The following is a 24,550-nucleotide window of genomic DNA, read 5'->3' on the forward strand; positions in this document are numbered from 1 at the left end:
TCTCAGCGAGGCCTTTCTTCTGTACTTCTGCACCAGCACATTATTCCTCAAACACCACCAACACCACCTTTCCTCCATCAGAGTTTCTGTTTAAGTATCATACTCCAGACATCACCACGAATATTCAAAATATAATCTCTCTACAACCAACAGAGATAAATAATAATAAGAGTGGATTTGACTGGGTTGTGACAGCTGCAGCGACTCCACAGGGAAGAGAAGAAATCTCTGATGCAATGACCGACTGTCCTCACTGTGTGAGAGCTGCACAGCGATGCAGTACCGTTCACTCTCCACCAAGAGGAAGCATTCCCTCAGCACAGGACGTGACGGACCTCACTGAGCAGTTACAGTCGATGAGAGAAGCACAGAGAAGCTTCCTGCTTTATTTTCCCTGTCACGTTCAACGCCGGCGTCCTCCATGACTTTTGGTGTTTTTAAGTTTTTTTGAGGACGGCTTTCCTCCAAACACGCTGTAGATTTGTCTCAATGTTTCAGTAAGTTTCCTTTTTAAAAATATTTTCTGTTTGCAAAAAAAATTCCAGATATGACCCGACCACTGGGCACCTTCTGAAAGGGTTCCCCTTTTTATCAAATTAAAAGTGGCATTAAATGTGAAACTGAAGAATTATTCATTTTATGTTATTATAAAATGAATAATTAATTAATATAATTATTATATTATTTATACAGAATTATTCATTCTGGGAGGAAAAAAAGGAAATTCATGGAAAGCCAGTGACGGGCTCTGCTGACACACTGCATGCACTTGGCCAAAGAAAAGATGAGTGAGGCTGATTCTCACTGCTCGTGTATCTGACCTTCACCATGTGTAACAAACCCGTCATATAAAAAAGTCCTTAAAACGATCTTTAGAGAGAACTACACTGACCACAGACAGCACACACGCTCATCTGTAATTGTTCTATTAGTGGAAAATGTTCAGTGTGATATACTGCATTAGTCTCAATTCATCAATATAATTAGTCATAAACTGTTGATAAACAAACATGTCAAATCGCCAGTTTGGACCAGTGAGAGGAAAAAAGTTGTTTCTCCTCGTCTGCAGCAGATCTGTGACATCACAGGATTATTGGGATTATTAATACTGCAACCAGTGAATAAATACCTGAAAATACTTTTTCATTACGGCTCGATGTATCTGTTAATATTCAGGTTTCATAACTGCTGTAATTACTTATTTTATTGATTTATTTTTTAGTTTTCTGTAAAAAATTCCAAACATTTTGAATACAAATAAAATCCTCCTTACAAAAGCAGCGCTGTAATGTTCACCATCAGGTATGATGCAGGTTTTAGGAGTTAATACAAAGTTATCTTGCAGATATTAAAGAACTAATTAAACATTGATCAAGTAATGCAATTGAAAAAGTAGCGATTTCCTAATTATACAGCATTTAAAATGTGTGCATCTTTGATTGAAGTTATTTGTTGCTGGTTACATAAAGTATGATTATTACTCAACCAGTTCACAAATGTATTTATTGTTTTATGTATGTTTTTCCCAAATTCAGTTTAGTCTCATTATTTTGCTTGTTTAGGTTGATTTTTGTAACTGTGGACAGGTGTAGTATTTATCATCACAGCAGTTTGTATTACTGTGTTAAAACAATGAATAACCTGTACTGTAGTTTTACATTTTATGTTTGTTTTATAATCATCTCGTTTTATTTTTATACTGAAATCTTGTTTTTAATCCAGTGAACTAAAATGTCATTAATAATAATAAAATTAATGGCAGAAACATATGAGTAGGAATAGCAAACGGCTTTATTACTGATTAGCGAAGAAGATAATGACACATTCAGAGGAAACATTTCTCATGGAGAAATGCAGAGACAAACATGAGGTAAAAATCAGGAACCACTTACATGAGGTTTCAACTGTTTTAACTAAACTCTAAAAGCAGAAAATTCAGAATTTAAACTTTTAACTACAAAAGGAAAAAGAGAGCGCTGCTTCTTTAGAATTACAGGCTTGTTTTAGGAATTACTTTCAGATGTTACGCATTCATGTGAAGGCCTTCCCAAAAATATTTCAGAGCTGCTCTCCTCTTATCATCAACCTCAGTGCAGCTTAGCGTGAGCTCCTCCAACAGCTGCTGCCTGTTCATTGTTCAGAGGACATTTTAGACCAGGCTTAACTACGCTCTAATATCAGTTTGACTGCACTGCAAAAATAAAAGACTTGGGTTAAAATTACACAAGGTTAGACTGTTGTTAACTAAGCTTGGGAAAAATCAATGGCTCGTGCACACAGGCAGCTGGTTTTGTGTGAGTGAATCTATTCTCAGAAGCTCGTATACACAAAGAAGCTAAAAGATTTCAGCTCTGCTGTATGTATTGAGACTTTACGCCACAGAAGCTTCCAACACTCTTTGCTTATCTCTATTTTTTGTGTCTGCTGGGGTAAACTCTGCTGAGCAGGTATTATGTAAACCGGTTGGCCATTTTTGTTCTTTAAAAAGCCTCCATTTACCCAGAATTCTTTGTACGGTAGTCCCACTTAACATAGTCAATGACTAAATTTAGACATGTGCCAAACTTGTAATCATTTGGTTTGCCTCAGCCACAGTCGAGGTCTGTATTGGTGAAACTGGCCCCTGGTGAAACCTGAAAGAGTGGTGAATCGCTCTCAGGGACGTTGGTTTTATACCTAATCGTGTTACTCATTAACCTTATTAGTTATGAGGTACTGCAGCTAATTTTTTAAGCACTGCAACATTTTTCCGTTCTTTTGTTGCTCTTTTCACAACTTTTTACAGCAATTTTTCTCAGTTTTCAAATAAATGCATTTGCAATTTCATTTTGCACAGTATTTTTTTCCCCCTTATCTCTCTTTTTACATAAAGCAGCTATAACACTGGTTTGGTCAATAATACCTAACGTGAAGTCTGCCACTGTTAGCTGAAGACATCGGGCAGTGTGTTATGATCAGACAGCTCATTGGAATATCTGAAGAAGATGGATGTTGGAAAGACAGTGAGAAGAGAGAGGGAAAGGACAGAAGGAAGGAAGCCTCTCAGTCTGTTGCACGTTAAAGATTGAGGCAGAGCGTATTGTATTTCATGGGGGACTAGCGCTGATGTGGAGATACGGCTGCTTTTGTTTTAATTTGTAACCCAATGCTGGAGCCGTCTGAGCTGTAAGTACTGCTAATTTGCTTCAGACTAATTCATCACGGCCACGGCTTTGGAATTCACCATGATAGGGCAATGGGGAGAGCTCACTAGCGCGCAAGTGGAAATAACACACACACACACACACACATATTTTATACATATAAATGCACAAATAGCAAAAGAAAATGGAAAACACACACACACATGCTCATCCTTTAAAGATCTAAAATAAATATTAAATAATTAAAGAGCGTGATGCACTCCCTTCTCTTCTTATTTCAGAACTAATAACACTTCAGCCTCTCCCCGATGGAGTTTCCTCTCCGACCACAACGACGTCAACAAGCTAGCACAAAAGAAACATGATAATAGAATATTTGTTTTGGAGTTATTGATTGAACGTTAACGTCATAGATGTTGTGAAATGTCACATGCAATTTCCATTTATTTTCATATCTGATGTCTGACCAGATAAATCATCCCAGTGAGACGTGGCAGCTTTTCCACCCTCATGATGACTCACACTAGGGGCAATTCTCAAAACTATTCTCTACCATACTTCTTTGTAATCCTGTAAGCATGTAAGCCAGCTGCATGGAGGACACTGTAGACCCGAAGAGCCGAAGACTAACCAAGGCCCGTTTGATGTGTTTGATGTGGGTCATTAATACCATCCCAGGAGGGCATGTGGGGGCAGTTCCAGGTTTGCAGTAGCAAAGCTAGCAGATGTGAAGCAGGTTCAGTTATGATTAGTTGTGCTGTGTTTTTGGTTTTGTTAAGTTATGTCATAGTGTAAAAAGAGGTCAACTGGCCAGCCTCTAGATGTGAACACAGGAAACCTGAAGGAGTGAAGAAAAACATTTGTATTTAGGAGCACATCCCACATCTGTGGTCTCATTGGAATTCAGGAAACACCGCGGGAGCTACAGTAGCATGCAAACGCCTGCACGGGCTGTGTTAAAACTCCAAGATTACTTAGAAATCTATCAGTCATTCGGCCTGCTTGTCCTTGGTATGCCCACAGCTGAATTTAAAGGAGATAGAGATCAATTGTTGTCCTGCAGATGCTGCTAGTTTTGCTTGGACAAAGCAAAAGTAGAGGATTCGGCTCATGGAAGTAAATCACAACGTCACCTAATACCAGCAACGCTAACAGATAATCTGCTGTGTCAAACTGCAACAAGGAGAACACGCTACTTTACACACTTTACAGTCACACACAGTTTCACATGAGATAATGAGAGTCAGCGAGGCAGAGGGCCAGATCACACTTTGTGTGTGTGTATGTGTGTGTGTGTAATTAACCAGGCCAGTAGAGAATGCAGATGCCAGAGATGTGCGAGTGAGTTAAGGAGAAGGGAGAGGCCACCGGATGTTATCAAAGCCCTTTTCACTTCTCTTGGGCTGAAGCCGATCACAATGACTCAAACGGCCAACGTTCGCCTCTGGAACGTCTGGACCAACAAAGAGTCAACCTTCTCAAGTTTTCAGAGCAGCCAAACACTATTATCTAAAGGTGGATAATGAAAATAGCACAAATATAAGAATCTTAGAAACAGCCATTGTTTCATGGCCGCATCACCTCCCGTGATGGTAAAATCGATACATTTCCTTTTAAACGCCAACAAATCATCAATGTGTTCTCATCCGGGCACTGACTTCTGTTATTTTAGGTCTCATCGTTACCAAGAAGGTAACTTTTGGTTCTACACGAGGAGGTGAAATGGTTGGTGGAGGATTTAAGCTTCGCCTCCTTTTATCTGTTTGTTTCTGGCTTTTAACGTTTGCTTTCACCAACTGCTTTTACTTGGTTAGCAAAGCAAGGGCCTTCAGACGGGTAAGTTTGAATGCTGAAACACTGGCATTGACACCACCTTGCAGCTAACTGAGACACAGTCCGTATGTAGCATAGAACATGGAAATGTTCTACGAGTGTTTCCTATTTACAGAAAGAGCCCAGAATAGAAGGTGAGGGTTTTCAGATAATGATGCGTGTAAATGTGCTGGTATGAACAGTGTCTGTAAAGGAAAATAAAAAAAGAAGAGAACTCAGAGACGATCCATTGTTTCATGAAAGCAGCACGATCAAATGAAGATCAGGAGATCCACACGGATGTCGGTGTATCGAGTGCAAAAACTCCTTGCCGTCTTTCTTCTTTCTTTCCCGTCACCTAAACTATCCACACAGCCCTCCATCTATCAGTGGGATGTCAGGCCTCCGCGGCAGAGCTCCATCTTGGTTGAGAGCGCTGCCTTAAGCCCCATCAGCCGGAGGAGAGTCTTTGAGCTGCAGTCTAAGCCCCTCGCCTGGACCCTGGTCCCTTCATGAATATTAACCAGCCCCGAGCCCGGCTTTAATCTGCCTGATTCCCGCACTGCTGCCGCCGCGACGATAGCGAATCTAATTATTTGGTCTGATATTAACCCCCCACCCCCCCGCGCACACCATTCCCACCCCCAATACTGTGTCTCTACTACAGCTTCTGTAACATTCATGTGTGTCAGTGCAAGCACACACCGACTGAGCTCTCCAACCACTTTTTTTTTCTGCCAAAGTCATTGCACATATAACATCCATTCACACACCTCTCTCTCTCTCTCTCACCCCCCCCCCCCCTCCCCCACCCGCCACCTCCAGCGCAGCCTGCGACGCCCTCTTCTTATCAGGTCCAAAAACGCCCTCCTCCTATGCTGATAAAACTTGAATGCAAATGATGCTGGGCTGATTTCATTTCTTCATTTTCTTCCTCCACTCCCTCATTCAGTATCAGAATGGCTCCTTGCTCAACCTCTCTCTCTCTCTCTGCAGACCCAAACACCACCGACGATGATGATGATGATCATCATCATGACGATCATCAACAGCAACTTTCCCAGAACTATCCCCAACACCTGACCCCATGTCACATCGCTCGTGGTCTATGTGGATGTCAATTAAAGCAGAAGAAAAAGACTAAGAGCCGCCCTCATCTCAGCACCTCCACCAGCACCCTGTAGATGAGCAGATTAAGATTTCTCTGCGCAGCTGTCAACTGCCACAGTTTTACTGCTACCACTGGGGAATAAGTATGTTTGTATATGCAAATAACCTCTGGTACATCAAGCACATCTATGTCTCAATGCTGGATACTGTTTCACGTCGTCTAACATAGTTTACATTGCTGTAAAACAGACGGAACGTGACCGCGGGATGGTTATTAAATGTAAAACAAGTCAATAATGCATGATGGTGCACGCTTAGACACAGATCCGTGTTCTTAACAGAACCCAGATTACCCAGATTATTCCACACTAAAACGGCTTCTTTAGATAAAACAAAGACATTTAGAAAATGTCTTTGTTTTATTGAGTGTGGAAAACAAAACATAAGAAAAATGGACCTTTTGTAGTATTTATGACAGTCTGTAAATGAGGAAGAGAGAAAATTCATGATTCCAGGCCAGGAAACATGCACCAATTTTCTTGCTGTACTTAATGCAAACAGAACAAAGTTTTCTAATAGTTTCAACTCAGGAAAAGAAAACCTGAGTTTAGAGATGGAAGTGATGCTTGAGTCACACTAAGGTAAAAAAGAGAAGAGAACAAAAGACTTGTAACTGCCCGGTGACTGCATTGACTTTTTCCACTTACAGCGACTCGATCGCAAGTCGTGGCGACAACCAACTGGTCGCCCAGAGTCAAGTCAAGTGGCTTTTTTGTCATTTCAACCATGTGCAGTGGTACAGTACACAGTGAAATATGAGAACGTTCCTCCAAGACCCTGGTGCTACAAATGACATATAACAGACAATCAACACAGGACTACAGAAAGTGCAAGTGTGCAAAAACTGCATAAAATGCAAAAAAACTAAACAACACAAAGACAGAGCAGAACGATACAGACACAACAGTGCAATAGAAAAGTGCAACAAGGATAGTGGGTTGTGCAAAAGACTGAGCATTGTGCAAAAAGTAACTTGATGTATATGAAGGTTTGTGCGTGTGTGTGTGTGTGTATATATGAGATTGTGCAGGTAAGTGCTATATAACAGGGTTATACTATCATTGTAATGCACAGATCACCCAGTGGTGGGCAACCTGTCCCCAAGCAATCGCAGGACGACTCAGACTAACCGCAAACACTCAGACCGACTGGAAGATTCATATAAACACACTGTTTCACTTCTATGGGGTTCTGGCTGCGCTCATAATGTAAGTAGCTAATGGGAATTTCTGTTGAATGTAGATAGCAACAGATCTGCTACCTGATAGCATTAGATTTGTATTTTCACCAATTTATACGTTCATTACTGGATTTTTGGTGCATGTAGTCACCAGCTTGACTTCATTCAACTGCAAACTGATAGCAGAGTCCATATTATTGCTGTTTTACCACCGTCTGGACACACCAAACTCACCACCTTCAAAGCAACAAACCAAAGGCAACAGGATTGCAAGTTTATTCCACATGGTTCCAATATTTTTGTTATGTTTTTCCCTTGTGCAACTTTGGTTTTTGACATAGAAGGTATGTCAAACAGCTACGTTATATAGAAATTAGTAATAGCAGTTATTTTATGGAAACCAGTGCTGTGAAATACACTTCCTGTTGTATTTATTTGCCCCTTAAAGCCAATCAGAAGAACTTGGCTAAAGGAGAGGGTGGCATTAAAGGGGGAGGAGCTAAAACTGCTTGTTTAACAAACAGAATGAACTGAGCGGTTACAAAAAGCTCCACTGAAGTGTGAATCATGCAAAAGTCCTATAATAGAGCTCAAGAATAAAGGACATGGGCCTGGGAATGAGCAGAAATGATCCTGTGTAATCGTAGCACTAGGCTTCTCACATGTGCACAATAACTCCTTTTCAGGCACTAGATATCACTGTAAAGTATGAATTTCTTTGGGTTTTGGACTGTTGAAGCGTAACTGGCATATTAGAGGCCTTTGAGCAGATCACTACATACTCAAAAAAAGCTGCAAAATCCTCTCCTACATTAAATGCTTCAAACAGTTTGTGGGAATTTAATAAGCTGCTCTGCTCCTTTCCTGACCTTTTCAACCATGGCCGTTCATTCACTCCCCTCACAGAATCATTCATTCAATCATCCCAATTCACTCTCTTCCTCCCTTCTCCACTTTCACTGTCTCTCCTGCACCGCCTCCTTCCTTTTATGCACCTCTTTCTTTCTTAATCTCCGATTCTTTTTCCTCTCCTCTCCCTCTCATTCCTACACTTCCGTCCGTCCGTCCATCTGCCTGCCCCTCCTTCCACCGTCCTATCTCTCCCTCTTTTCTCAGTCCGTCTCTCGTTCTATCTCTCGGCCACAGGAAATAGTTTCTTTTGCAATCCAGAGAGTTGGAGGGGTGTACTCACTGTCCCAAACAAAGAGGTCACTGTGTGAATCCTCCAAAAATACAAAGAAGAAAAGGAAGGCAGATAAAATCAGAAACCTACTCTCATCCGCCTCTCGCATACAAACACACATGCACACACTTTACCTCCGCTGTACTCGAGCAAAGCATTTCCCTAACATTCAACAGAGACACAAGATACTTTTTTCTTTTTAATGCTGTGTATTCTGCACACACAGGATAAATGCTGTCAGTACAGTATACAGCCAAGGCTAGGTGGCAGCTAGTGAAAGCTTATTCCCTTTAGCAGGGGTGCTCCTACACAGCCGCATGTATCGCCGCACACCTCAGAGAAGAAAAGGAATGAGGAAAAAATAGAGGGAGTCTGGTTTGATGAGCTGCATGCAAATGACATGTAAAAATATAAAACTGCGATACTTAAAACGGGGGCTGAGATAAGAGATTTGAAAATGAGGCACTCTTGGAAAGCGGGCTCCTGAACTGCAGGAGATGAGGCTCAGAGATAGACAGGAAAGAGGTTTTCCCTCTCCTCTTCTACGCCACCACCACCTCCTCCTCCTCCTCCTTTTTCCATCCTCCTCCACCCTGCAAAAGCCGGTGCAGATGACAGCGAGATGCAGATACCAGCCAGTTACTGCCACTGAGTGATGAACACATCCTCCCTCCTTCTTGTTTAACCCTCGTCTTCCACGGTTTTCTCACCTCTCTTCCACTTCTCTCATATTTCTCTTTGTTCCTAATGTTTTGTTTCCCTCCTTTCTGTTCGGCCATCCTTTGTTCCTTCTCTCTGGGCCAACTCTATCAGTATCGGTCCATTTTATCTTTTTTGAGGGAGTTTTTTCCTCTCTCCTGGGGTGATAGACTCTTCTGTCAGAGCCAGACTGACAATCAGACAGCTACTGTCACGATGTGGGGAAATCATATGACAGGTGAGGGTAAATGTAGCCAATACTGAGCACGCTGATTCAGTCAGATGGATGCTGGTTCCCCTTAATGCCATGATGGTCAACATTTTCAGCCATAACGTCTATCACTCAAGGGTTTTACCCCCCCTTAAAAGCTCTAGTTGTTGACATATTTAAAGCTACAGTATAATGTCAGCTCAGTCAGGACCACTGTAGTCAGAAGAGCAGGAATTTATATCTAGAGTTGTGAAACCTTCTCGTCCTTTCACACATTATTCACAACAGATGACAATAATTAAGATGCAGCATTAAAAGGAGGAAGTGGGAGGTGGGTTGCAGAGTGGCTTGCAGCAACTTAAATAAAAATATGATAGTATATGATATATGAGAATTGGCAATTGGATGTGTAGAAGAATATCAACTGATCTGCAGGAATTACAGCTGAGCTTAACTTTGTCGCCTGGCTGAACTGATGCTATGCTCGACTTAGAGCATGCTTAGCCGTTTGTGCTGCGATGCATTTTCGAGTGGAAGGATTATTTCTAGAGTGACTCAGTCAGACGTGACAGAATCAATTAGGGAATAGGGAATATCTAGGCAACCACACTGATCTCAAGCGGGGATTAGCACTACCTTTGAGAAGGCACCGATACGTGTGTTGTTAAGTTTGTTGTGTTTTCTGTTTGACGTGCAGTTACTACTTGCAGTTGCAGTCCTTACCAAAATGAAATTAGCTGAATACAAAGCTAAGCAAGAGCCAGTTTAACTTGTGATAGAAGGTATGACAGCCTGAAAGTAGCAGCTACAGCTAGCTAAAAGTTTTTTTGGTCGATAAGGTCCGCCAGTGATATTCGATATTTGAAATAGTTGTTTGTGGGAAAGCTAACATAACGTGGACAAAGCCAGCAGCAAAGGGTTCACCATGCCAGCAGCTTTTCTTTGTATGATTGCAATAGCTTTTGATTACACTGGCCAAGATACCAGTCAGAGGTCCCATGGCAACCTATGGTCACTAGTGACTGCTTAGTGAGTTGTTACTGTAGATTGTTGGCTGTTACTGGGTAAAAGTGCTTGCAAAGATAGTGCTCCAAAAAAACCTTCTTGTAATTGCTTTGGTTGCTAACACTTCTGCGACTTATCTGTTAGCGACCAAAGCAATCGTAAAGAGGTTTTGGATTTAGCACCGTATTCTGCCAACAACGTGCAGCAACCGCTTACCAAATGGTCGGGGAAAACACATCCAGCCATTTAAGCTTGTGTGACCAGCTGCTGCTGTTGTTGGTTCATTAAACTGCAAAGAGAGTGCAGTGCAATACTTTAAAATCCAACAAAACAACACCAAGGTGATGTGATTCGGCCATGACCACTACTGGCGATCTTTGGGCTCTGCCATTGTGGAATCCGCCCACACCTCCTTCAACGGTGTCCTTGAACTGGAGTTGGGGGATGAAGGAGGAATAAATGAAATGGTAACCATGCACTTTTAGCAATGTAAACAAGGGTTTTGCCAAATGATATTCAAACACACACTTCCCATCCATGATATTGCTCAGCTAGCTACTACAAGCCACGAGCCAACAAAGATAAGCATGGCTTCATATCACATTTGACTTCATTTTTGTGTATGCCTCAGGGTGCGGGATGAGTTATCCCAAATATTTAAACATTTTACTGCAAGATAGTACAGGGATTCGATATATGAATACTTTAAAATGCAGGTAAAGGGAGACGTTTAAAAAACATTTTTTCCTGTGTCTTTAATGCTAAATATTATTGTTGTTGCACTCTGCCTCTGTTTTAGGAACGCCACTTATGCCTCACATTCTTCTGGGGGGCATCACAGAAGGTGTCTCAACACTCACCGTAATCATCGATTTGTCATCTTCTGAAGGAGCACCATTTTAATTAACATTCTAATTTGATGGGCGGAGGAGAGAAAGAAACACAGAGGCTGAGAAACACTGTTGATGAGTCCAGATAAACTGCAAAAGATCAGAATCAAGATGTAAACAAACCGATTCAGAGTCAACACACATACACAAAAAAAAGAAAAAGGAAAAACGAGGAGAAAACTGCTTGAGAGAGAGTAAGGAGGAGACGGTGATCACCTTCACTCGTCCTTCTCGGGGAGTGAGGGAAAGAGGAAGTGGAGAGGAGAGTAGATGAGGTAGAGGGGAAGAGAGATAGAGAGTGAGAAGAGACTACCCAAAAAGTGTTTGAAAAGCCGTGGGTGGCGCGCCTTATCGCCCCAGTTCTCCTGGAGAGATTATTGGGGGATTAGTGCGAACGCTTGTTTCTAAAACATGATGAAAAGACGTTCGGCGCGTGATAACGCTTTGAACTCCCCTACTCTACTCCTTCTAGGATCGTGCCTTGGGGCTGCCTTTCCACGAAAGACAAGATTGGGGTGGGGTGAGCTGTTGGGTGCTGTTGAAGGGGGGGGGAACAATAGGAACGATGTAAGCGGAGTTTTTCCTGTGGTGCAGACTTCTTCTAGGACATCTGTCCTTTTGGAAGATGCAACAGATGCAGCAAACTCTGCTCGCTCTTTAGCATCATCACTTCATCCTTCATTTGAGCTAAAATTTCACAAGTCCTACAACTTCTATCCAATCGCACGCAACCGCACTATCAGTTAATTAAAGCAGGATCCAATCAGAAGAAGCGGAGATATAATATCAGATCTGTTATGTGCGATCCAATCAGAAAAGCAGCAGTGGCGTGCTCGCTCCTGGGTTGCCATGGGAGGCTCGCCGAGGAGGACCTGGTTGTTCACTCAACCAAAAACTGTGAGGAATCAGCAGCCAGCTGATCAGTTGATCAGTAAACATTATTATACCCTGTTCTAAAGTCCAACAGCCATATCAGCCAGAATATATTTAAATAGATAAATGGTTTTACGCCTCTTTCTCAAGAGATGCAAATGGCAGAATTTCCATATGACACAGGCCAGTTAACACGCTGCTAATCTAATGAAGGAGATCTGTTGGAGGGAGAACGAGAACTGGATCTCATCTGCCTCTCTCCCTCGCTCTCTCTGCCCCACCCTGATTTCTCAGAACTCACACCCATGCATAAAGCAACACACAGCTAAGGAACCATCAAAGGCGCAGTTCGACAAGGAAAAATATCTCTGATGTTTCTGTACGTGTTTCTGCACATCCAAACACAGTGTTGTTGAGTCACTGGGTAGACCTGGTATTGAAATCTTGGCTTATGGGCCCAAGTTAGTTGAGGGAGGTTAATTGAGAAAGAGTGAAGAAGGCCAATACTGCAAGGGGTGGGGCTGAGAATGGGCCGTGCCAATCTTACCAAGAAATGAAGTGAAAGCATGTCCAAATGCCAGTACAGTGCAGTGGGGAGGGTTGTGTCAGGAAACGCCTCGATATCTGAGCCAAACGAAAGGCAGATCAGCCAAAAGAAGAAGAAAGAGTACCTTCCTCAGGTCTGATTCAATAAGTTGTTGCACCAGAGCAAACTGGGTTTGAAAATGTCAGTATTTACAAAGAGAGCGTGGTGAGCAGACTCAGTTGCAATATGAGTTTCTTTCTCACACACAAAATATGAGGAAAAGTATATTTAGTCTTACAAACTGACTTACTAATGTTTGCGACACACAATTTCCATGAACTGTGCTGAAAAAAAGAAAGCATGTCCTATTTTTTAGTTATTTATTTTTGTATTTGATACTGAAACAAACTGACTGCCCCTGCGTTTAGGAAACAGCACGACATTTGTAAATTGCCCTGAAGAGGGGAACTCACACATGTCATTTTGACCCGTTTATTTAATCCGGAAGAATGAAAAGTGAAAGTTTTACTTTTGTTTGGTATTTTATCATTAAAATATTATTTTATTCTTATACAGAAACCACCAGGACGCATTAGAGAATGGAGGAATTGTGGAAATCTTTGGTCCCTTTCTATTATCTGGGAATAAATTACACCGAAAGTCAAAGGCCTACTGTAAGAATAAGACAACACAGTTAGTTAGAAGTTCAAACAATATCCAATAAACCTGTGACACATCCAATGTGATCTCCGTTATTGATTAAGCGTCCTTGTTTGTTTTGTAACAAAAATACTTCATCTATAGCAACAGCGATGATAACGTGACGATTAGTTGAAGCTAACGAGGAAATACTTCAAAAGCTGACATTTGAGATGATTTGGAGGTGGATTGGTGCACATGACACAGCGAACTAGTTTATCTTGGAAGGAAGCTTTAACATCAAACACTGAAGTTATGTGAGTGGTATACAGTGCAACCCACATAACCTTTATGAGGGAACGCACTATTTAAAGAACAATATTTGTCTTTCAAAACTGACATTTTGCTCTCAAAATACTCAAAATATCTCAAAACACTGATATATATCCTGCTAGAGATTCCAACTGTTTTACATAGATTTGACAGAGACATCCTAACAACTTAGCTGTAGGCTAACCCAGATTCATTATTAGTTAGTATGCACTTTCAGACCCAAACTCACATCTAAAACCCTGATGTTGGCCAGCAGATCGGGGTGAAAAGATACATTTAAATGATAAAAGGCATGAAAACTGTGCATTTTTTAAATTCATAAATTCAAATAAAAGCTATGTGAAATGAGTTTATCCTTAGCATTGAAAGTGTTTTAGGCTCGCACTTTGGCAGAGCAGAAGAAGATGAGCAGATTTCTCCTCTCCAACAGACTAAGGAGGATAGCCCTGACCCCTACTGACCCAGGAGGGAGGGAGGCGGGGAAGGATTGAGGGTTGGATAGAGGGCGGGGGTGGAGGGGGGAATGGAGTGACAGGGGGAGAAACACAGGAGGAATGTGAGATTACGGCCACTATCTCCAGCAGATACCGAAGGTCCGTCTCCTCACTCCTTTAGTCCACAGATAGGAAGGGGGGAGAGGGGAGGAGGGGGGACAGAAAACGAGGAAGAAGAGGGAGAAAATGAGTTTTTAAGAGTCAGGACGAGATGCTTTCCATATGAATGCCAAGACCTCAGAAGAACAGAAAAAGACTATACAGTTTAGAGGAGGAATAGGACAGTATGGGCAGCGGAAGGGGAGGGGAGGAACAAAAGGTGATGGGTGAGCGTGTATGTGTGTGTATGTGAGAGTGTTAGAGCGCGCGCACACACACACAAACATCTATCTGTACACTCAGAACCACACTGATAATAAACGAAATCTTAGAAATGAGAGCCTATCAAGCGGGAATCAATCACTGGGGTTTGTTGTCCAGGAGGATGGCGCCATGTGGAGATAAAAGACAGGCGGACGTCTGGGGAGGGCAGGGAGGAGAAGAGGGGAGAGGATGGAAGAGGATAGGACTCTGATGGAGAAAGGCCAGGATGTGTGGTATAAACTCCATCTAAATTTGAACGGGAGTCTTTTTGTGGACTGATGAGAAACTGGTTTGGATGCAGATGCGCACCGATTAAAATGGGCTAATCTGACGCCTTTAAAAGCTGAGAAAAAAACTGAAGATCAAGCCACAAAAATCAATCAATCAGTACAAGAATTTTGGGCAGGGAATGGCTGTGTGTGAACAACCCTGTGTGTGTGTGAGGCTTAGTGTTCGTATGAGAGTGCGTTCCATGCCAGGAAGCCTCTCCCAGCATCAGTATCATATGATTAAGATGGACTTGCGCGTGATGCACAAACCCATCCTCTGATAGGGCTCCATCCGGTCCCACACACTGTTCCCAAGGAACACACACACACACATAAATACATTGCACGCATGGCTGTTTTCATTTCCAACCACTGTCTCACACATGATAAGATTTGTACTCATTGTCTGCAACCATCTGACCTCTGACCTGACCAGTGGAAATCCCTTCAGTCAGGTTTCTCTTTAGTGTTTCACTTCACCCTGGTTTGCCCTCAGCTCTATGTTACAGTGCAGAGGTGGTATAGATCAGCATGCTGAAACTCTAACTTTAAACTTTAAATCCAATAATCACTTTGGCTTAGATGGTTTCAGAGTTCTATAACAACATATTGCAACCAAAAGGCAAATTATTTCTATTAATTTAAAAGAAAATTAGATTTGAGCTTTGGCTGAGAAATAATGTTTATTTATTTGGACAACTCAACTTTTAAAAAGAAAGATTTATTACAGCAGCTGAATACAGTTTGATGCCCAAGCTGGTGGTGGTTGCAGTTTAAATAAGCCGCCAAAGTGGGAAGGTGTGAACACGACATGAGGAAAGGGAAGCCTGACTGATGTAGCTTGCAGGCTTGGCTCCATTATTAACATTGGTACACTGCAGAAAACAGACAACTGGAATAACGAGCCTATAAAACATCAACTCTGCTGCATGACATCAGCAAAAGTGGCACTGAAAGAGAATAAGGCTAGGCTGCTTGCTGCCACCACAGATGTCCCGGGACCAGCAACACAATCACAAACTAGTTGACTAAGACCGCTTTCACTGAGGTTAACTATATGAGGACAGCCCATATTAATCGTAGTGTTACTGTAGCCACAATAAAGAGCCTTCAGGAACCCTGAGAAGCTCAGGACTGGACGAGGACTTTTTTCATTTATCTCACTGGACAAAAATCCTTTACATTAACCTAGTAGCTGACAGCGTATGAGGTCTTCACACTACTGGATAAAATACTCCAATACTGGACCTGCTCCTGCTTAACCTGCCTGCATGTGTACAGTGATCTCCTACTTCAGTGTCCAACGATGCTAAAAACAAAGCTCCATGTAATAAACTAGATGGTAGGCTGTGGTAGCAACCATCTGAGAAATTCAACCTGCTTAATGTGAGTTCTCACATCAACTTGAAAGTTGCTTTAGAGCCACAGAAAATACAATACTCATTATTTTAGCAGGAAAACATAGTCTGGTAGATTTATTGTATCCAAATCCAAACATAACAAAGTCATAAAGAATATCATGTCTAGCGTTTAAACTTTTAAATGATCAATCCTCTGTTGGTCTCTGAGCCGTCCATGCTACACAAAGTTTACTCGTGCTTTCATGTTGCAGAGACGGCGGTTAAGCCAACACTTTGCTAAGCAGTGCAAACGCAGTAAAATACACAGGAATCGTTACCATAGACATAATTCTATATTCAAATCTTAAACAGCTCCATGCTGGAAATTCAGCACAGTGCCAGAGAACTTTAAGCCGTGGTAACCACACTGGACGAGCTCTTACCTCGGTCTCCTGCTCATCTGTGCTGCTCTGAGATTGGACGATTCCTGGGTAGGGGCCCCATACTGTGTCTGGAGAGAGGTCTCTTACTGTCACCACACTGCTGTCGCCACCTTCATCACTTAGCTCCAGGTCATCTGGGAAGCAGGTGGGAAACAGAGGAGAAAATAACATTAAATAAGCCCAGAGTGGTTTAAATATTCATGTGCCGAAGAGATCATGAAGAGGTCTCTTCATCGGGAGCACTCACCATTCATCAGAAAAGCTTTGAGGGTCAGTGTTTTGTGACTTGTGGCTAAAATCTAAACCTGCGGGTTCAAACTGAGCCACAGTGCAGGCCGTATGGGTGGCTCAAGAGACAAAAAACTCAATCAGCATGTGGCTTGAACTTGACCTGAACCCTCAGAGGAGCTCAGCCCAAACAGAAAATACTGTCAGCAGCTCAACAGCAGGGGGAGTTTGATACAAGCACAGCGCTTTCTGTCCTGGCCAGTTCAAACAGGGGAAACTTCTTGTGTACTTCCTCAAAGTGAAAAGATAAGTGCAGAAGGATGGCAGTGACAGCTGTGGTCTGAGCCCGCTGCAGCCCAGATAGAGGCAGATAGCCGGCAGGCATGGAGGACTGAACCATCTATTTAAAAACTTAGAGACAGCTCGGACTGTGAGAGTCTCTCGTTTAGAGGAGTCTCTGCACATCTGAGGATAAATGAACGAGACTGCAAGTGAGTGCTGTAACAGGAACTCTGACTAGATGGGATTAACAGCAGCTGCTGCAGTTACACAAGCAGCCCTGGGGTCTGCTTATTGAGGAGTTCTCTTGTTATAACCGTCCACCTACTTCTCTGATCAAAATACATACAAAATCTGCCTGCCCTCCTCTCCAGCTCCCCCTCAGCTCAACCAAGAGCTGTTTCGGGGGGGGGGGGGGGGGGGGTCGGTCTAAAGTGGCGGGCCTGATAAGAGTGTTTGTCTAACACTCTCCATGTCAAAACACTCATCTATCTTCTCTGTATCTATCCCCACCAGAGAACAACGGACAGACGCTGATAAAATGGCTTTCCCACAGCCGGTTGGGGGTGGGTGAGTGGGTGAAGGAGGTGATGGTGGTGGGTTTGGGGTTATGGAGGGGGAGGAAAAAAAGCAGGAAGAAGTGCGGTTTGGAGAAAGAAAAAAAGTAGACGTTAATTCAATGAAATGAGTCCTTACAAGCCAAGGAGCGGTTGGAGATATTGTTTTTGCTGTCAAAGAGAGTTTTGTGGCATAGGCGCACAGGAAGTGGTGTTTTTCTCTTAACTCAGAGCTCAGAGTTGCAATTAGACTCAGCCCAGTATGACGAATAACACACAGGTGCTATACTGAGAACATTCAATAGTAACTGATGGTATCAGTTTTATCAACCTCAGGTTGTGCACTCAAAAAGCACACCGCAACCAGCCGTGCTTTCTCGTTCTTCTGCCCCTGTGAACAGAAGAGTGTGATACTGATGCCTGGTGCCAGACGCAACAGGAGCTGGCCCGACCTGCTGTGCTCGGGTCAGGTTGGGCTGAATTTTTTATTGTGTGACTCGGGTTCTTTTTTTAATCTCTTAACATCCACCAGGTTACCAGTGACCTGCTTAGGTCCAGATTCAGGGTTAGATTCACACCTACCCCTTTATATAGAATTTGTTCATATTTTGGCATCCAGACAACATTCTGAAAAAAAAAAAACGCATATTCAACATGTGACTAAACTGCAGCTTAACTCTAGTTCTAACTGATTCACTGCGAGTTAAATAGTGCTTAAAATTTGGGCTACATGCACCAAACCCTGGTTCGGGGCATTGTTGGAGGCAGAGTGGGTGAAAGTCAGGAGGGGACTTTCACAAATATCCCGTAGTGCCGCTGCAGATCAAATTTAAGGACAAAATGGTTAAACAAGTAAAGGCTGCAGTTAGCCAACGCCTAACAATCTGTCCCTTAATTCTGGGGACAGATTGGCCGAGGTTTAATAACCTTTAGAGCAGTGCGTAGGGATGTGCTCACAACCTTTAGCGGCGTGTAGTGCCTGCGCTGCACGCGATGACGCAGGGTTGTTTGATGCTGTCTCTGGGGACAAGGAGACGGCAGGGACTTCTTGTAAGCCCCTTCTGGCTCCAGTGGTTCACTCCACAGGAGACCCCACTAGAGCGGGATGACACCCTAGGAAGAGGGACACACCCAGTTGTTGATGCCTGAAAGCCGCCAGGAAATTATTTTCCAGGCGGCTCATTACAACCCCATGGTAGGGCTTGTGGGACATGAAAACCTCTGGATCGATTCATGGCCCGATTTTATGGAGTGTCAGCTGGTTAACCAGTCGCTGATTCCAAAAAAGCTTTTGCGCCCGTTACCATTAATGAAGGTCCCGTTTGAGCGCATTGGCATGGACCTCATTGGGCCACTTGGATTGAGTACACTTGGATTGTATTAGTTCTGGTGGATAATGCAACACAATATCCCGAAGCAATGCCGCTGCATATCATTTCTGCAAAGAGTGTGGCGTAGGCAGTATTTCTGGTCATCTCCTAAGTTGACATCCCAAAAGAAATACTGACTGACCAGGCCACATAGTTTATGTCTCACACACTAAAAAGAGCTGTACAAATTACTGGGCATTAACTCTGTTTGGACCAGCGTCTACCATCCTCAGACTGACGGGCTGGTGGAAGTTCAGAAGTTCATTCATGAGGATGAACTCAACTGGGATCGCTGGTTAGACCCTCTGTTGTTTGCAGTGTTGGAGGTGCCCCAGGCCACTTTCCAGCACCTCAGTTGTTGCGTCCACAACCTGCAAATGCTGCTGCCCACTTGGATGATATTATCATCGACACTAACACTTGGGCGGAGCATATGCAGCAGGTGGCCGTGGTCCTGGAGTCCCTGAGGTAGGCTGGGCTCACGACCAACCCAAAGAAGTGTGCAGTTGGACAGAGGAAGGTACAATATTTGGGGTACCACTTGGGAGGTAGGCAGGTGCACCCACAGGTTGGGAAAACAACAGCCATCATTTCTTTCCCACACCCCAATACAAAAAGGGAAGTGGTGGGTGTGGCTGATTACTGCCGCTGGTTTGTGCCTGGTTTTGCAGAGCTAACCAGCGCCTTGAGTGATCTCAGCTGAAAGGGTGCCCCAGATCGGGTCCAGTGGACAGAACAGTGCCAGGTGACGTGAAGTAGGATCTCTGTGGGGAGCTGCTGCACCACACACCTAACTTTTCCCTCCGTTTTATCCTGCAGACGGATGCCTCGAACAAAGGGCTCGGGCGGTTTTGTCCCAGCAGTTAAGGGGCCTGACCGCCCTGTTGTGTAAATCAGCCGGAAGCTGTCAGAGAGACCAGATACAGCACGGTGGAGAAGGAGTGTCTGGCCATCAATTCGGCGGTTGACTCTCTTCGCTATTACCTCTTGGGCTTGGCCGCATGGCTCTCCAGCCTCAGGTGGGCGGTGGAGGTATGTGGCAGAGGTGTGGTCTGCAGGTCCACTGCAGAGGAGGGGTGGTGCAGCGGGCTTGAGGGGGAGGCTGGCATTGCAGCTGGAAGCAATTCAGTAATTACACTCTTCTATTTCAGTGATGCTGAGACCTGGAGGAAGGAGGACAGGTGGAGACAGCTGGAAAGCTGTCAGGACGATGGACTTAGTGACTGAGAAAAGCACATTTAAATAAAAACACTGTCACAAGCACGCTGGGTGTCTCGAGTCTTTACTGGGGTCACACACATATATATCTTGAAGAGTCTGAAGCTACAAAGTATAGCTGGTCTGGACTTGAGACACAAGACAGGTGTCAGATTCTCTTTGGACATGAGATTTCCCGGTTTGAAATCTGATGCTGAGCCAAAAATGAGTCCTCAGTCTGTCCTCCTGGCAGCAGAGTCTGAAGTCCAGTAATGTCCTATCACCCAGTGGGGCCTCAGTTTGGTCACTTTGACCTCTTCCTTATCTCACCACTCCATCAATGTCCAGCCACTCTTTGAGCCATTGGCCAATCCAAACCACATGGAACGCTTATCAGGCTGACCAGCTCTGCTGACCCTAATTGTGAAACGTCATGAGCATTTGACCTTAGTAAGCCAATGCAGATATTAACTTATAAACAAGGCCAACACAAGCATCACGTTGTCAGGTATTCAGCCTCAACATGTTCCAACATTTCCTTTCATGTTAGCTTTGGATGTTGTGACGGGGTTGAGGTTAAACTAACTGTCTAAATGGTTTATATGATCTGCATGATTGATGTGCAGAGATAAATCAAATACACTGCCTCACAAGTAGCAGACAAAAAAGGGCAAAAAGTCCCAATAAATATGACACTTTTTTTTACGCTTTGGCTTACTGTGAAGTCACGTTGATTACACGATTAGGGGACCCCGCTGGCATGTTCATTGTTAAATTATGTGATTCTGCTTGCCACCAGGTGCATGCTCTTCAAAGAAAATGAAAGCTCAGTTACACAACCAAAAGAGGAAGAGGGTGAGACTTTCGTTTTCTGCAGCAGCTGTCAGTAGGTACCCCCGGGTAACTGAAAGAGTGGATGGTGGAGAAAATGGAGAAACTGTGGAAACTCCACCCAGCAAAAGAAAAGGAGCATTGTTTTAAAGATCTAAAGGAGTGAGAGCTGGGGTCTACTGAGCCAACAGCAAGCTAGCCAACTGTTGTTCTGTTTGCTATCAAACATTAAGATCAATGACATAATGGCATGATCAGAAATGGTGGACAAAGGTGAGGCTTACATAAGATAAAAAGGAAAAAAAAGAACTTACTCCTCTCACAAAAAGTGCAGTATGGCCAAGTAGGAAAAAGGGAGGCAGAACTCAACATGCCAAGCTCACCAAACCTGCAGAGCTTATCGCCAAATGGAGGTTAATATAGCGGACTGGGAGTTTGTTCACAGGAAGGATAGCTCGCTGGTCAGTCAGTAAAAAGTGTTATTTATTCAATTCTCGGAAAATGTGGGTGTGTACCCTTATATGTGCATGGACATGCATGGACATGCATGGACATGCATGGACATGCTTTTATGTGCATGGACATGCATGAGCCCATGCTACTGCCAAAAATAAACCTCAGTTCTATATGAAATAGTGGAAAGAAATCTGTGTTTGACCTTTTTAAATAAGAGTGAGGGTGTATTGATTGTGGCTGGCATAAATCTTTGACTTTGCATAGTTCTCCTGTTTGTTACGTTATCATCTAACCTCACAGCATTTTGCTGTTTAATGGCAGCAAAAGGTGCAAAGGGCTTGTTGGTCCATTACTGGCACATGCTAGTTGTAGTAGCACATTAAATCTTACCAGGCAGTGGTAATTACAGCTTTTTAAAATTGATGTAAAAGATTTCCTTCTGGGAAATCTTCCCACTGGGTATCTTTCACAGGTAAAAGCCTCGATTCTGTGTTTTTACCAATATACAAGTTTACATTAATGGAAACCAAGTGAATGTAACTTGTTAACTATAGTTAGCATCAGTGATGATTCTGTTTAAAAAACACTGATTTTCATTTGAGAGAAAGTCCTATCGGTTCACTCCACTAATGAGTGCTTCTCACTAATCCCAACAGGTTAGCTGTCTTCACTGGGGTAACATGAGGCCTCCTACAATCCTAATCCCTGTTAATTACACTTCCTGCCCACCACAGACCTGCATAATAACCCACCGCTCCTTATCAATATGGCGGCACTCACTGCTATTACACTTTCTGCTCCACATGATACTACCCCACATTGTAGTCCACACACACGCACACACACACACACATACACACACACACTTATTTTGTTGGCTGACCCATTCCAAAAAAACACAGGCCTGGATGGGCTCGTTATCAATATCAACCAGCTTCTCAGTATCCATGCTGCCTCATTTAGCTCTGACACACACACCCACACACAGTATCCATGCTGCCTCATTTAGCTCTGACACACACACCCCCACACACACAGGATACACACAGGTACACACATCCAGCATGCACACACCAATACAGCCCCTGTCACCAGCTACCCACACAAAAGCTTATCAATACGGACGCTTCAGCAACCACTGGGGCGTCCAGACCTCTTTGACGAGCCAACACAATAAAACAATCAGTCCGTCATTAATGAAATGACTAACGCAATTAACCGATGAGTGAGGGGAGGGAGAGGACGCACAGAATAATGGTGAGACAGCGAGCCGAGCTGAAGGTGGCAGGCAGCCGTTAGAAGAGAGCAGGACAGTTTTGATTATGTCGTTACAGGATTTATGGATCAGTGCTGCTTTTCTTGTCGTCCCGACAGTTTAATCAGCGTGTTGTCGATGGAAATTACACAAATCAGCGTTATTACAGTTTACAGATTTGCTAATGAGTTTGATATTGATGTATGTACAATATAAAAGATGATTAAAACCATAAAAGACAGCACCATCTATTGTTGACTTCATTGATGTTCTGACTGAAAGGTGAAAAAGCCTGTTGGTCAATAAATGAGAGGATTCCCCCCATCCTCATCACTCTCAATTCAATTCAATTCAATTCAATTTTATTTATATAGCGCCAAATCACAACAAAAGTCGCCTCAAGGCGCTTAGTAATCAAATCTGTACAAACCTAAACTGGACTGTTTTTTTATTTGTTTGTGGTTGTTTTTTTGTGGGTTTTTTTTTTTCTTTTTTTTTTTTCTTTTTAAACAGCTCTGGCTCATATGAATCTGACGAGTCATATGCACGTGTGTGGGCATGTGTGCAACATGTGTGCCTTCTCACAGAAGGCATGTATGTGTTAAAAAGACAGAAGCATTCAAAGATTTCCGTCCCGGGCCATAATGCCCGAGGCAGCAGCTGAGATTGTATATCACATATCGTTAAAGATTTAGCGGTTATTAATTTGGGAGTGGTGGAAGGTTTATGGCTGCCTTGATGAAGTTATTGGTTAGACATGCTTTAGTCCGCAAAGGTCAGTGAATGTAACACTGACTCATGGCTTTATATTGAGTTCATCTTTCATGTTTTAAAGAGATAAAGCTTAAAATGGTGCCACATACCACACAAACACTAAACATTTGAAGGAAAAAACCCCAAACAAATCTGAAGTGATTGTGAATCCATCAAGTCTTTAATGTTGCTCGTTCATTTTATTACTTTTTTTTGTAAGATTCATTTGCTGGGAAAAAAGTATGAGGAACAAACGTGTTCTTCTATGCTCAGCTGGTTAGATTAATTGTTGATACATCTTCAGGTATATTCAGCTTGGAAGGAAAATTAATTAAACCTGCAGGTGGGCTGTTATCTTAAATGATATGTCATATTTTTATTAAATGCTTACTTAGTGGAAACTGTCCACAACTTTGGGAAGGATCCAAAACAGTACTCTCACCCAGAGATGGGGAAGCAGATTTTGCTGGCTCCAAGGCATCAGAGTTTAATAAGATACTTCAGAAGTTTGTTTCCAGTCCGTTCATTTCTTTCCTGTTTTGGAAGCAATAACTTGAGGGGTGGCTTTTAGTTGTTTTGGAGGCCCAAACTGAAGAAATGCTGGTTTCACAATGAGTTTTTATACCATTGAATCTTTACAATGTCACCGACGGACAGCAGACAGAGCGAGGGGCTGAATTGGCCCTAGGATAATACAAAGAGGAATCATTTTGAACTGTTAATCATGCTAAGCTACCAAGGAAAAAAATGACAGTGCTAGAAATTATATAAGGTCTAATTTAAAATGATCTGCTTCATTTTGATACACATGGATCAGGCTTAACATTATGACCACCTGTCTAATACCAAACCAATCCTGAACTGTCTTTGTTCCATTTCAGGGAATCACATTATTCCCGTGCGTGTACACCTGCAACAATGCTTAGTTAGGTGATACATGTCAGAAGGTTGGCTAAAGCATCACAGGACCCGCTTGCCTTTTTCCCATAGTTGAGCCTGATGCCAGGTGTTCCCCAGTTAAAGGAAATATGATTCAGCAGACCAGGCCACC

General features: G+C 43.0%; 1 protein-coding gene across 1 annotated transcript in view; it reads right to left on the bottom strand.

Annotated features, from left to right (window-relative positions):
* Positions 1 to 24,550, bottom strand: part of zfpm1 (zinc finger protein, FOG family member 1) — a 107,112-nt gene that overhangs the window by 11,382 nt on the left and 71,180 nt on the right. Inside the window, exon 4 of the mRNA XM_084936438.1 lies at positions 16,574 to 16,707. Within this exon, the coding sequence (XP_084792564.1) occupies positions 16,574 to 16,707 (134 nt within the window). The remainder of the gene's footprint in view (positions 1 to 16,573; positions 16,708 to 24,550) is intronic.

This window comes from Perissodus microlepis, chromosome 7 (assembly GCF_051167445.1).
Source record: "Perissodus microlepis isolate ML-2025 ecotype Zambia chromosome 7, ASM5116744v1, whole genome shotgun sequence".
NCBI classification, from domain to species: domain Eukaryota; kingdom Metazoa; phylum Chordata; class Actinopteri; order Cichliformes; family Cichlidae; genus Perissodus; species Perissodus microlepis.